The sequence below is a fragment of the Danio aesculapii genome, chromosome 23, assembly GCF_903798145.1.
Source record: "Danio aesculapii chromosome 23, fDanAes4.1, whole genome shotgun sequence".
Taxonomy (NCBI): domain Eukaryota; kingdom Metazoa; phylum Chordata; class Actinopteri; order Cypriniformes; family Danionidae; genus Danio; species Danio aesculapii.
The window spans coordinates 49,179,944-49,193,874 of NC_079457.1; the positions used below are offsets into that span (position 1 = coordinate 49,179,944).

Here is a 13,931-nt window from a genome sequence, read left to right on the forward strand (position 1 = left end):
TGCACTGTGGCCTCACAGCAAGAAGGTCGCTGGCTCGAACCCCAGCTGGGTCAGTTGGCATTTCTGTGTGGAGTTTGCATGTTCTCCCCGTGTTTGTGTGGGTTTCCTCCGGGTGCTCCAGTTTCCCCCACAGTCCAAACACATGCGCTATAGGGGAATCGGGTAAGCTAAATTGTCAGTAGCGTATGAGTGCAAGTGTGTGTGTATGTTTCCCAGTGATGGGTTGCAGCCGGAAGGGAATCCGCTGCGTTAAACATGCTAGATAAGTTGGCGGTTCATTCTGCTGTGGCGACCCCTGATAAAGGGACTAAAGCCAAAAAGAAATGAATTAATTAATAATAATAATACTAACCCAGAAATGCATAATAATAGTGATCACTCAAACTCAGGATTTTAATTTCTTGGGTTTATTAACAATCACTATAAAGCACAAGACCCCTTTTATATTTACACAAAACAAAAAACGAAACCAAAGCAAAATAAAAAGAAAGCATTGGGGATCACAGACCACAGACCGGAGGCGTCTGCTCCATCTAAATGTAGATTCTTTTTTTATGCACAGCCAAATAACGTCGGCCATAAATACAAATAAAAGTGCCATCCCAATTCAAAAGATCCGCCGATAGCCTAAAGTGCGAGTTCATGTAGCGGGGCTTCTTCACATTAAACAAAAGAAAAGCATGAAGGCCATTCAACAATAAAACGAGAAACAACATGGCCTTCTCTTCCAGGAGTGCTGGAGCAGGACGAGGAACCAGGAGTTTTGAAGACCGGAAATCAAAACGAGATTAACAGAGCAGGAGTTCTGGAGGAGGAGAAATATACAGATGAAGAGCACAGCTACACTTATATTAATGCCATAATCAGCAGCATTGACCACATGGCAAAACCTATACTGAATATACACCATACGATCAAATCGGCTTCTTAAACATTATACAAAACACTGTAGTCACATGCAATCTTTGATAAATGTTTAAATAGGTGCGTTCTGGAGGAATTTAACTTTCACTGGCAAAAATACAGCAATAAACACATCAGGGAAATGACCCATTCAGACGGAGCGCACTAATGATGGCCACTACTCTGCATAAGCAGCACACTTTACAGTGAGAGTAGTCTTTCTAAGAAGAGTCGTCTTGTTTCTAGTCCAATATCTATATTAAATAGGTTTTCAGAAAGTCTAAAGTGAGTTTCTCCTTAAAACAAGCAAAATAATCTGACAATGAGGGAAGAAAAATAACCTGGTCAAAAGAATCTTGTTTTAGGGAGAAACTACACCTAAACTATTCTTCAGTTTCAGATAATTGGAGTAGAAATTAAAGCATTTTAGATGTGCTCTGTTGATTGATCTTATACACCAGTCTACATGGCTGTTTAACCCAGTTCACTTGAGTTTATTCTGATGCTGAAACAGACAGGAGTTGATTCTTCATACGTGGATGACTCCGCTAACTGGATTTGACACGATCCAGGAACGTTTCGTTCTTAAACTCAACCGAGAGTTGTCATGGCAACAGTTCTGGTAGCTCAAGCTCAGGAGCTGCCTCATTTCATATAAACCAGATTAGATCAGTTCTTAAGCAACGGTGATACTGATAGTATGTACTGAATGCTGGTATTTTCTTACAGTAGTAACCTATAGGTTATATACACTGAGGAAAACAGTAAAAATTATATAAAAGTACATAATAAATAGAAGTTTTTAAAATTCTAAATAAAACTTGTGCAATCTGCACTCTGAAATAACTGAAGCCGTCACGGGGCAACAACTTTCATGTAATTTTGCTCAGATGGATAATTGAATATTAATCAGATGATGTCATTAAGCTGCTGTGCCGTCAGCCAATCGTTTCATTGCTGATCATGACTGAGAGTCGATAGAGCCTTCACAACACACACTGCAATCTCAGATCAGTTCATCCAGACATTTAATCTGATTCACAAACTTAAACCAAATTAGCCTGAGATCAGATCTCTAGACAAACAGATCCAGGATCTGCTAAATCTTAGATCATTTGAGCGAGGTATGAAGAACAGCACCCAGCGCTTTACGCTAATTTAACAAGGTTGCATGAACTAAAATGTCAGATACACATTTAATTTGAATATTTATAAAAATGTAAGCTATTTATCTTATTTGGCATACAAATGACCATGTAGACTGCAGCGGTCTTTGTGCTACTCAGGTTTAGCACTAGCACACAATGCTAGTTTAGATTGCCAATAACTCCAAATAGTCAATAAACAAATCTAGCTAAATACAGTAGTTCAGATGTGAAAAACAGACCCCAGTCATTGAAGATCTAATATTTCACAACAAACACTTAACTGTCTCTCCAACTGTCTCTCCAACTGTCTCTCCAACTGTCTCTCCAACTGTCTCTCCAACTGTCTCTCCAACTGTCTCTCCAACTGTCTCTCCAACTGTCTCTCCAACTGTCTCTCCAATCAGGGTATGACGTGACTGGTTTCGTGATAAGGAATTTGTTATATTGGCCAGCTCAACTTAAATTCTCTCAGACTTCGTATGGTTTGTGCAAATCTAAATTCCTGGTTAATCAGCATTTTATAGACCAGCAAACCAAAAATAAAAGATTTACCTTGGTTTAGAATGATTTAAGGAAAGCATTTGTGTTGTAATTAATCTCTGCACACACTCCGACTCACTCATGGCGTGTGTTTCACACTCGTGCGCTGCCTGCTCTGTGTGTGAGCGTGCGTTGTGCTGCTCCTCTGCCCCGTCGGCCACCGAATCCCCGAAATCCTCCAGCTCTCAGATAGCGGCCGGGAACACCAAACGTCTCCACATTCAGCTTGCGCTCCTCCGCCCATGTGGTTCGCCTGTAAGAGGAAACACTGAACGCTCAGAGAAACACACACTCTCTGCACAGTGAACAACTGTAAACGAGGACGCTTCAATCACACAACAGGAGTCCTGCGGTGTGGAGGATGAATCGGCTTTATTTTCTGCAGTAGCTGAGCTAGAAGGATCTCTACAGCAGCAGATTCACTGATTGGTGGCCATCCTGACACATCTGACAGGAGGAGATGAGCAAAAACTGCACAACGTGGGGAACGCATGTGTTTGTGTGTGCACATGCTAACATAACAGCATATGCACGCCTCATTCATCTTACTGAGGTGTTTGGGACAGAGTTCTGTCTGTCATCAGTTCTGTTTATCCTGATATCTGAAGCTGATTTTCCTGAAATGTCCTGAGTGGGCGGGGAAAAGCAGCTCATTTGCATTTAAAGGCACAGGCATAAAAACAGCTACACTAAAAACAGACATTTGCAGCAGGGTATAAAAACTTAACTCTGGAGAGTGAGTTGGAGATGTACCTGGACCGGAGCTCAGAGGAGATATTGTCGAAGAAACTCTTGGCTTTATCGTAGAAACACTTCGGGCCCAGAGGATCGTCTTCAGCGGCACTCTCGTGTTCAGAGTCTTGCTTCTGTTGCTCAACCACACTGCAATCTTCTGGAGGAGATCTGGGCTCTGAGAACACACATTTATAGTCATAAACACACTTAAGCATGCAAAGTTCCATCTTGTATTTTCCTGCAGTCTTTAACCAGTGTGTATGGTTCAGATCGAGTCCCCTTTGGTTATGCTGGGGGCTGTTTTTGACCCATTGACTTCCATTCTAAATCACATACACCATGGCATCAGATAATCATGCATTCTTCATTGCTGCTGGTTGTCCCTGTTGGAAAGAGGAACAATTTGGACAAACCTCTTCCCAACAGGTAAAACCAGCAACGAGCAATCAAATTCAACTCAAGCAGGTTTAAAAGTAAATGGAGAGCGAGATGGTGAACTCCATTTAACTAATTTGAGTGTGAAGCACCCTATTAAGGGCACTCGCTGCAGTGCTTGATCTGCAGTGGTTTAGGAGTCTGAACGGAAGCGAACACCTTGAATGCTGATCTGGTCTTCGATCTCTTTCTCCAGGTCATCTTTATTGAACTGAGCGTTCGCCGTTTCAAAGTCGAAGTCCGCCTCGAACTGCAGGGTGGAGGGTTTGGTGCTGCCTACGAGAATCTGCCCCTGACCGCGGTTCCTGGACCGGCGGGTTCCTGAAAGAGTTCAGAGGAGGATCATGTGCACTGCAGAACATGCTTTAAGTCAGAGTTTAGGTGCATCCCAAATCACAATTAGAGCATTCAGACTGAAGCGCTCCATTTTAAAGGTAATACCCAGATGATGCACTTATTCAAACAACCATGGATGTTTTTATTCTGTCCAGATTGGACTACTGCAACTCTTAGTATTTCTGGGTTTCGCAGTCTACAATTATACACCTGCAGCTGGTCCAAGATGCAGCTGCTCAGCTTTTAACAGGGACAAAAAAAATAAATAAATATAGTATCTCACCAGTTTTATCATCTCTTCACTGGCTCCCAGTCCAATTTAGGATTCAATACAAGTTATTGTGATGCGTTTTTAAAAGGTTTGAATGGTCTGGCACCTACTTGCATCAGTAAGCTTCTTCACTGGCACACTTCATCGAGGCCAATCAGGTCGGAAAACCAAATTCAGCTAGCTGTTCCCAAATCCCATTTAAAATCAAGACGTGACGGGGCTTTTGCTGTCAGAGCCCCTCGTCTGGGGAACGGTCTGCCCTTACATATTAGGTCATGCTCTTACCTGGGTGCTTTTAAGTCTTATTTAAATAAATAAACACCTGTCTCTTGCAGACAGATAGAGATAGATCAATCTTATTTTCACTTTGAAATGATGCCAACCTGATTTCATCAAGTAGGACATGATCCTGGATTCACATCCATGTTCATCCTGGAACATTTCAATCAGCCAATCAGATTTAAGGGATCTGTTCATCATTTGTTGAGTTTAGTCTTACGGTTAGTTAGATAATCATGTAGAAGTGCATAAACCTATTATTCCCCTCTGATTTCAGGAATAATCTACAGTTATAGTTGGGTTTAGGGGTGGGGAATAGGTGTGCATTACATTTCCCAACAAAAATGTTCCAGCATCAACAGATGTTAATCCAGAATCGCATCGTACTTGGCAAAATCAAAAACCATTCAAGCACGTCATGATTTAAGAATTTAGACATTTGGACTAGAAACAAGACCGTCTCCTAGTTAGAACAGCATCTCCTGCAGGGTGTTCAGCTGAATGTTAAATAAAAACCCCTTACCTGGTTTTCTTCTGCTGGTCGGAGGCTTGTTCTCATTATTAGCTGGACTCTGGCCCTTTAAGGCTGCTTGCTGTGCAGATGATGAACTATCTGCAGACCAGAGAACAGACAACACCACAAGATAGTCTGTGTGGGAATATACCCGTGCCTTCCAGAACATCTCCGCTCACAGCAGGCTCTTGTTAATAATGGTAAACGGGACTGGAAACGCATGTACGCACCTTCACATGTATAATTTATGATTTATAAAGAAACTCATTTGACTGGGGAATGAGCGTAGCTGTAAGCATATTTAACTTGAATAAAGCACTTTCAAATCATCATGAGCCGTAATCAATAATAAATAGATTTATTCTGAAGAGTCTCCTCCACTCAGACTCTTCTTCTGCAGTGTGTGTGTACCTCCTCTCGGTGTTCTGGCTCCTCTCTGCGCTCCTCCACCTTGCTGTCCTCCACTCAGATTCTTCTTCTGTTGCTGCTGCTGCTGAGTTTTCTCTGCCGGCACTGTCTGCACCGCCTGCTCCACCATCGGTCCTCTCCTGCCAGAAACACCATGCAGACCTGACACAGAGGAAAAACACGCTTATACTCGTCTACATCCTTAAACAGTGCACACACACACACACACACACACAGGTCACACTCACACATTCAGCCATAAATCACCGCCGCATCTCCTCATAGCTTAGAGGGTCACTGGTAGGCCCACACAGAATCTGCGCATGCAGAAATCTGCAGGTTTAGTCCATCATTGAGTGCATGCATTTACGTGTGTAAACTTATAATTTATTAATTTAAATTAAATTTCACTAATATTATTCTGATACAATAACGGTAATATTAAAGTGTTCATATGATTTATTTACAATACAGTGTGTACAGTAATATTTTCATCTTTTAGTAGAGATATTATATGAGACTTGATTTGTTTCCCAAATAAAGTTGATCTAATTGGATTTGCATTGTAAACATTAAATAAAAGTTCACATATTAAGTTTAGTTATGATAACTCCCAAAATCCTTCTGTTCAAGTCTGCAGATTAACCAAAATTCTCCGCAGAAATAGCAAAAAAATGTCCACAGACTGTAGTCACTGGCTGTTCAGCACACTCAGATTAGGGCTGCATAATACATCACAATTATAGTATAAGCTTTACACATACAGACGTGACATTTATTTTGTTATGTGGTCATCTAAATCTGACCAATCAGATGGGGCAATGACATCTTTAGTCCCGCCTCCCCAGTATTTATTTATTGCCACATCAGCAACTTATGGCTATTTCATGGCAAGATGGATATACAAAAAAATAAAATAAATATTACAAGATAAAAACAATCCGTATTACAATAAAATGTTACTTGGATAAATATATAAAATATACAAATAAAAAATTCACAAAAATATTCACAAGTTAAATATGATTTCAGTTCAATTTGATAATTTCAGATTCTTCTTCCTGGTGGTACCGTTTAAAAATGTCCAAAGTACTCTCCAAAGCCTCCCCAAAATTATTAGCGGTTTGCTATTGGCTGGAAGCTGAACAAACACTAAATGGGCCAATTAGTTTGAGAAGTGGAAAATGACAACAACCAATCAGAGTCAGAATATCTGCATATCAGGTTTACACCCAGTCTTTAATCCTTGTGTGCTGTTGGGTCGTTTTAATCCACTCTGGGCTGATACGTTCTCACTGCGTAAAACGAAATAACTCTGCAAACAGAGATTATATCTCTGCTCACAGTTCAGACTGCGGCTGCTCATTAAACCTTGATGAGTTCACTATACCGGTGGTCAGAAAGATGCATAAAAAATAAAAAATAAAAAAAACACAAATGATCAGCGTTCAGTCACAAGAGACTTTAGGTTTCGAAAAGCGAAATACCAACACAATCTCACAGCAATTTGTAACTTTGATTCATTGGCTAATTCATATAAATTCATACGATCCAATTCGTACAACACCCAATGACTGTTGGGTTTAGGGGAGGGGTTAGGTGCCACGCCTCCTTAAAAAAAAAAAAAAAAACCCTTTCGTACGACTGAACCCATCCGAATTAGCCACTAAACTGACAAAACGTAACACTTATTTTCTTATGAGATCAGGCTGCAAATGCACATTAGTAGTAGAACCCTTTACAGTTCATAAAACACCATGTTTGTCTGTAAAAAAGGGCAATAATCATATTAAACAATCTGACAACGTGCCTCATACAGTATACACACTGTGCATAATCAGACATTGTGCCGTCCGTAACAGTACTTTTGCGCATGCGGGTCAGTTTAGGACCATGATCTGTTCACACTGCCAATCTAATATCAGCCACATTATAACACTGGGAACGGCCATGCAAAAGAGATAAAATCTGATCTGAGCACTAGCGTTGCAGTGTGAATGTAGCCTTGGAGTCTTAATTTAGCCACAGCTGTCGGCGTTTCAGCAAGCAGGATGATTTTTCCTGACAAAACTTATTTTGATGCATATTTTGGGAAAATGCTTTAAATTCTCAATACGCTGATCGACTCCCCTTTGGTTATGTTTGGGGCTGTTTTTGCCCCATTGACTTCCATTATAGATCACATTTATTGATTGCAAAAGCCATGACAGCAGATAATCATGCTTTCTTGGTTGTTGCTGGTTTTCCCTGTTGGGAAGGGGAACAACTGGACATTTTCACAGCGGATCATCAGCTGCGGTGCCAAAAAAAGTGATTATAATGGAAGCCAATGGGGTAAAAACAGCCACTAACATAACCAAAGGGGAGTCAATCTGAACAGGACACAAGGATTAAAGACTACATGTGTGCACTGACACATGTTTTTGTAATGTTAAAGTAAACTGGTAAAACTAATTCTTTTAGATGCAATTCTAATTCACACACACACAAAAATCTATCTAAAATAAAAGCTAATAATAAAACTTCAGCTGCATATTTCTCCAGTATTTTTGCACAGGCACACAGACACTCACTGACCCAGGCCCAGTGCTGCGGCGTACTGCTGGCTGAACAGAGAGCTGGCCGCCAGCTGGTTGTATGCAGGCAGGACTCCTCTGTATGGGCTGTAGCTGCTCTGGGACGGGTAGTGGACGGAGGACGTCCCGACAGAAGACTGATGGACACAAAATACATTAGTCTTGAAATATACCCAAGAGGATTGAAGGCATAGCTCACCTAAAAATGAAAAGACTCTGTAACAGGTCATGCAAGACTGAACAATACTGGTGTCAAACACCAAAGCAGATGTTAAGCTGAATCTGTGGTGTTCGGTGCTTCATATAATGGCAGTGAATGGTGACAGGATTATTAGATTAAAAATACTCATGCAAACCAGTCCAAATCAATAGCAGTGGCTCCTGATGACACACTGAGCTCTTGTGAAGAGAAACCGTCGCTCAGTGCAAGAAATTAAACATTTACGGTATCATTGGCTTTAATAACCAGCCTGTTCAAATAATTGCATGTGAATGCTCTGACAAGTGCGAGAGCGTGCGATTGGTCGGGAGGTCAGGTGATGTTGCCAGATATTGCTGATTTCATCACCAGCTGTTCTGCTTTCATCATTAAAGCGACTACAGTCTGACTACATTCACACACGCAACTGCATTGTGGATTAAAGCTGATAATACTGTAAATAAAAAGTTCAGTTTCTTACACAGAGCGATGGTTTCTCTTCATACGGTCATAAGGAGACATGGCTATTGATTTGGACTCATTTGTATGAGTTTTTTAATCTAATAATCCTGTCACCATTCACTGCCAGTATATGAAGGACCAAACACCACAGATTCAGCTCAACATCTGCTTTAATATTTGCTTGAAGAAAAACTAAAAGAAAATAAAGTCTCCTACATCTAATGACCTGTGGGGGAGTAAACTAACAGGACATTTTCATTTTTGATTGACCTATCCCTTTAAATGAGTAGTTGACTTCCAGAATGATCGGTCACCATTGACTTCCACAGCATGTTTTTCTTACCATTAAAGTCAATGGTGACCAACTGGATTAGAGCTCGGCAATATGACCATCTATCTATATCAGGGGTGCCCAAACCTGGTCCTGGAGTGCCGGTGTCCTTCCTTTTTTTGTTCCAACCCCAATCAAACACACCTGAACCAGCAAATCAAGCTCTTTCTAGGTATACTGGAAAGCTCCAGGCAGGTGTGTTGAAGTAGAAGCTAAACTATGCAGGACAGCGGCCCTCCAGGACAGAGTTTGGACACCCCTGATCTATATAAATTCATTTATGTACTCAGACCACATGTAAAAGGACTATTTATTTTTTATATTTAAAAAAATAAATAAATAAAATAAATAATAAATAAAAAAATAATAAATAAATAAAAAAAGAAAAATAAATAATAAATAAATAAATAAATAAATAAATAAATAAATAAATAAATAAATAATAATAAAATAAAAAAATAAATAATAAAAAATAAATAAATAAAAATAAATAATAAAAAAACAAATAATAAATAAAAAAAATAAATAAATAATAAAAAAATAAAAAAATAAATAATAAATAAAATCGCCATGGATTATTTCCTACTTTATTTGCCAATTTAAAAATAACTAGGAATGTTGCTTTGAAACGCAGCATCATTTTTACAGTTTTATAAATGAACTTATCTGTCCGTCCATCCATCCATCCATCAAAATATAAAAGTTATTTATATCAAGTTCAATGCTGAATAGACTTGTTGCGCTGCTCCTGCCATTGCCTTGCTTTGCTCACCGATGTCTTGTGCATTGTCCTCTGACAGCATTTACATGATAAAAGTCTGATTTATTTACATCATTTAAATAACATTTAATCTTAGTTGGCTTTTTTTTTGTAGCTCCTCAATTAAAACAAAAACTAAAGACTATTCAATTCGAGATGATCTCTGTCAAAGATGTTCACCCCAACAAACTCTGCATCATTCTGCCTTTTTCAGATGGGATGGCAGGCCAAACCAAAGGTTACCATGGGCCTTTGGGCACTTCTGATCTATAGTTTCTCTCTGCATCCCTGTAATGGAGTTTAATATTGTGCTCATGTAACTTATGAAAAGTTATCATAATAATGTATTGTGACAGCACAGAATAAACAGAGCATAATGAAACCGAAAACGGTCCACATGAGATCAATCATACTGCACAGCCCTATAGTGTTGTGTATTTTTGAAGATAACTATGGCAAGCCAAATTAGCTTAAATTGCATCCAACATAACTCCACATAATTGGATTTTTGCTATAATAATTTAATATTAGATCTTTCATATAATTCCTACCAGTAACTATGCAATCATGAGGAGTACCCCTGGGTGCAGATTAAATCTACTTTAAACAAGCTGTAAAATGAGTCTCATTCATTACAGGGATTACACACACCTGGACAATAGCAGGGTCTTGAGGCAGGCCGTGGTGGATCTTCAGAGGCTCACAGACTGTAATATCCTTAATATCGCTCCCTCTGAAGATGATGTACTCGAAGATCTCATCCCTCGTCGGCACAGGGCGATCTGTGGGACGGCCCTCAGTCCCGAAAGACCTCACTGACAAACCAGAACAAGAGAAACTTCAATCTCAGAGATCATGAAGGAGATTAATATCAGTCTGCAAGATGAGGGTCAGACACGCGATCTGTTCTAAATTCAGTGTATTTTTTACTTGCACTGCAAACAATGCTTCTCTTAGAGCCGTCTTGTTTTTACTGCAAATATGTAAACTCTTGAATCAAAAAGCAGTATCTAGACAAGAAAATAGGGTCTTTTTCAGAAATAAATCAATATTAAGTGAGTTTTTCCGTAAAACAAGCTAAATAATCTGACAATGGGAGAATCAGCAGATTAATCTAGAAAAAGCTTTCCTTTTGACATATTATTCTGCTTCCCCAATTGGCAGATTACGGTGCTTGTTTTGAGGCAAATCTCACTTCATTTTGACTTTAATTTCTAAAAAGAAGACTATTTTGCCTTGATTTAAGTATCTTTAGATATTTGGACCACACACAAGACAAAAACTAAGCAATCAAAGCATTGTTTGGGGTGAATACAAATATTTATTCAGTTTATATTAAGTTCAGTAATATTATTGAATGCACAAATGATTATATGATTTATACACAGTTTGTAAAATAATATTTTCAGTCTTTCAGTGGACAAAATCATGAGACTTGCTTTGTTTACCAAACGAGTGGAAACGGGATTCACAACGTAAACCTCAAGATAAAGTTTTTATATTCCTTGCATTAGGTTTAGTTACTATACTGCCTAATTAAACAGGTTTTTGCTTTAGTTCTGTGCAGAAAATTAAAAAAAAATGTCCACAGATTCTATCTATTCTCTCACAGAATGCCTTTTAATGTTATTGTAAAAAAAATTTTGCCGTACGGCGTTGCCCATGAGGAGTAAACATGGGAACTACTCTTAATTGTATAGCTTGGTTTTGTTGCTCGCGTTCTTTTATTCTTTTAATTGGACCTTGAATATGTAAAATAGTCCAAGGCACTCGGGGGTGGGTGGGTGCTGGGGGACGTAAAAAGGCTTTACTAACATGGCTATTCCATTAAAACTGCACCTACGCAAACACTTGCCTCCATCAGTTACCCATAGGTAGGGCCAGACAGAATCTGCGGACAATTTTTGCCATTTCTGTGCAGAATTTTGTTAAATAAAAAAAAAAAAAAAAAAAAAACCCTAATTTAAAAAACATTTAACTTTTAATGTTTACAATGCAAATCATATTAGATCAGTTTTGTTCGCCAAATAAATGGGTTTCTCATATAATATATCTACCATATATCTACTAAAACACAGAAATTATTACCCAAATTATTTTGTAAGTAAATCATATGAACGTTTTCATCCTAGTCAGTAATATCACTGAAATAAAGGTTTAAAACTCAAATATAAAATTTACACACATTCACACAACTAAAACACTCAACGGTGGGCTAAAAATCTGTGAAATTATGCGGATTTCTGCATGCACAGATTCCAAGTGGGCCAACCCATCAGTTATCATTGATAAAGACAAGTGTTTGCTGAAACACATGGTGCAGTTTTAATAGAATAGCCATGTTAATGAAGGCTTTTTAAATAATTTCACTTTTTTTGCCAAGTGCCTTGAACTTTTGCTGTTTATCTTTATGTATCCCTCATCCAAAGAGCACAGACACATTATCCCTGAAGCACTTTATTTCGGATTTTTAAATTGAAAAAGTCATATAATATCTGATAGAGGTAATGTTGGTTTTTTATTCATACATTCAGACTTCCTCCCTAATACTATAACTCCAATGACTATCAAAGTACAAGATTATGGGTCATTTAAATAGTGCTAACGTTGTTTGGAAGTCATACTTGCATGTGATTTCAGACCAAACATCCATTCAAATTAGCATTGTGAACAATATAGAGACTGTTAATGAAGAAATGTGCAAACATAAAACCAACTTTACCTCAATTCATATCTGGCTTTGCTCACGCCAAATAAATGCAGCCAGCTGAAAATAAATAAACACTAAAAAGACATAAGCCTGTGTGAACTGCTCATCAACTTTATTAAATTCTGAGACTGGAACTCATAGCAAAACAATGTTGGGTCAATATTAGGTTAATTTTACTTCTATTTTAAAACCAAAAGTTGAATTTGTCCATATCTGACCCAACACTGGCTTACCACAACCAAGCATATTTTAATTGGGATAAAGTTGGTTTTATAGTCGCACTTTCTGACTTTCACCTCCTTCAGCAAAGTCTAAACAGGTAAATCATGCGATCAGCCAATGACTACCATAGCACAACATCGTTGGCGGTCAATGAAATAGTGCTAATATGGTTTAAAGTCATACTTTGATGTGATTTCAGACTGAATATTCAGTAGTAGCATGGTTAACAATATAGGGAGTGTGTCGAATGAATATAAAGTCAATTTTCTCTCAATACAACTCACAACATTACAAAATCAGTATAATTTATCTGTATAAGCCTTATTAAATTCTGCTTTACGATTTTAATGATCACCAAAGCTTGAATGTGCGAAAATAAAACCAACGTTACCTCAATATTACACGTTTACACGTTGATAATACATCCATGCTGTACTGAGAGCCCTGTACCAATATGGCGACGCTACTGACGCATGCAATGCCTAAAGCATCCATCATGATGACCCATTGGGGAAATTAAATAGGAGTATACATACACTGATGTAAATTACAGACGGTTTAAAAAAAATACACCTGTAAAGACTCACCTTTAGCCAGGGCCACAGTGGAGTTATCGGTGTCGATAGTGTATAATATTCCCTCATAGCGAATCTGCGCTTTAGAGATCAGGCTGATCTTACTGCCGATGTACGGAGTTCCGCTGCTCATTATCTCTGTTTATCACACACTTTCTGGAGATTAAAGACACACAAACTGCCCGTTCAGATCAGCAGCTGTAAAACTAACACCATAATTACACTCCTAAACATATATGCTCTAGTCTGGTCTGAAAAACTGCGCGTCGGTGTGATTTATAGAGATTATTTTCCCCGCCCTCCATTACAGCCGCAGCACCTGAGCCGCATTCCACCAACACTCGCACATCATTATATTATATTATATTATATTATATTATATTATATTATATTATATTATATTATATTATATTATATTATATTATATTATATTATATATTAAAATATTATATTATATATTATGTTATGCTATATTATATTTATTTATTATATAAAATTATATTCTATTATATATTGATATATATCTA

At 38.3% G+C, this 13,931-nt stretch overlaps 1 protein-coding gene across 1 annotated transcript; it reads right to left on the reverse strand.

Annotated features, from left to right (window-relative positions):
* Positions 1-391: 391 nt before the first annotated feature.
* Positions 392-13,665, reverse strand: lsm14b (LSM family member 14B). Its single transcript, XM_056449525.1, has 9 exons — positions 13,417-13,665; positions 10,549-10,712; positions 8,147-8,282; positions 5,573-5,731; positions 5,171-5,260; positions 3,921-4,082; positions 3,345-3,501; positions 2,671-2,844; positions 392-805 (listed from the first exon to the last, which is right to left on the reverse strand). The coding sequence occupies exons 1-8, from the start codon at positions 13,535-13,537 to the stop codon at positions 2,685-2,687; spliced, it is 1,149 nt and encodes a 382-aa protein (XP_056305500.1). The 5' UTR covers positions 13,538-13,665; the 3' UTR covers positions 392-805; positions 2,671-2,684.
* Between the last annotated feature and the right edge of the window lie 266 nt (positions 13,666-13,931).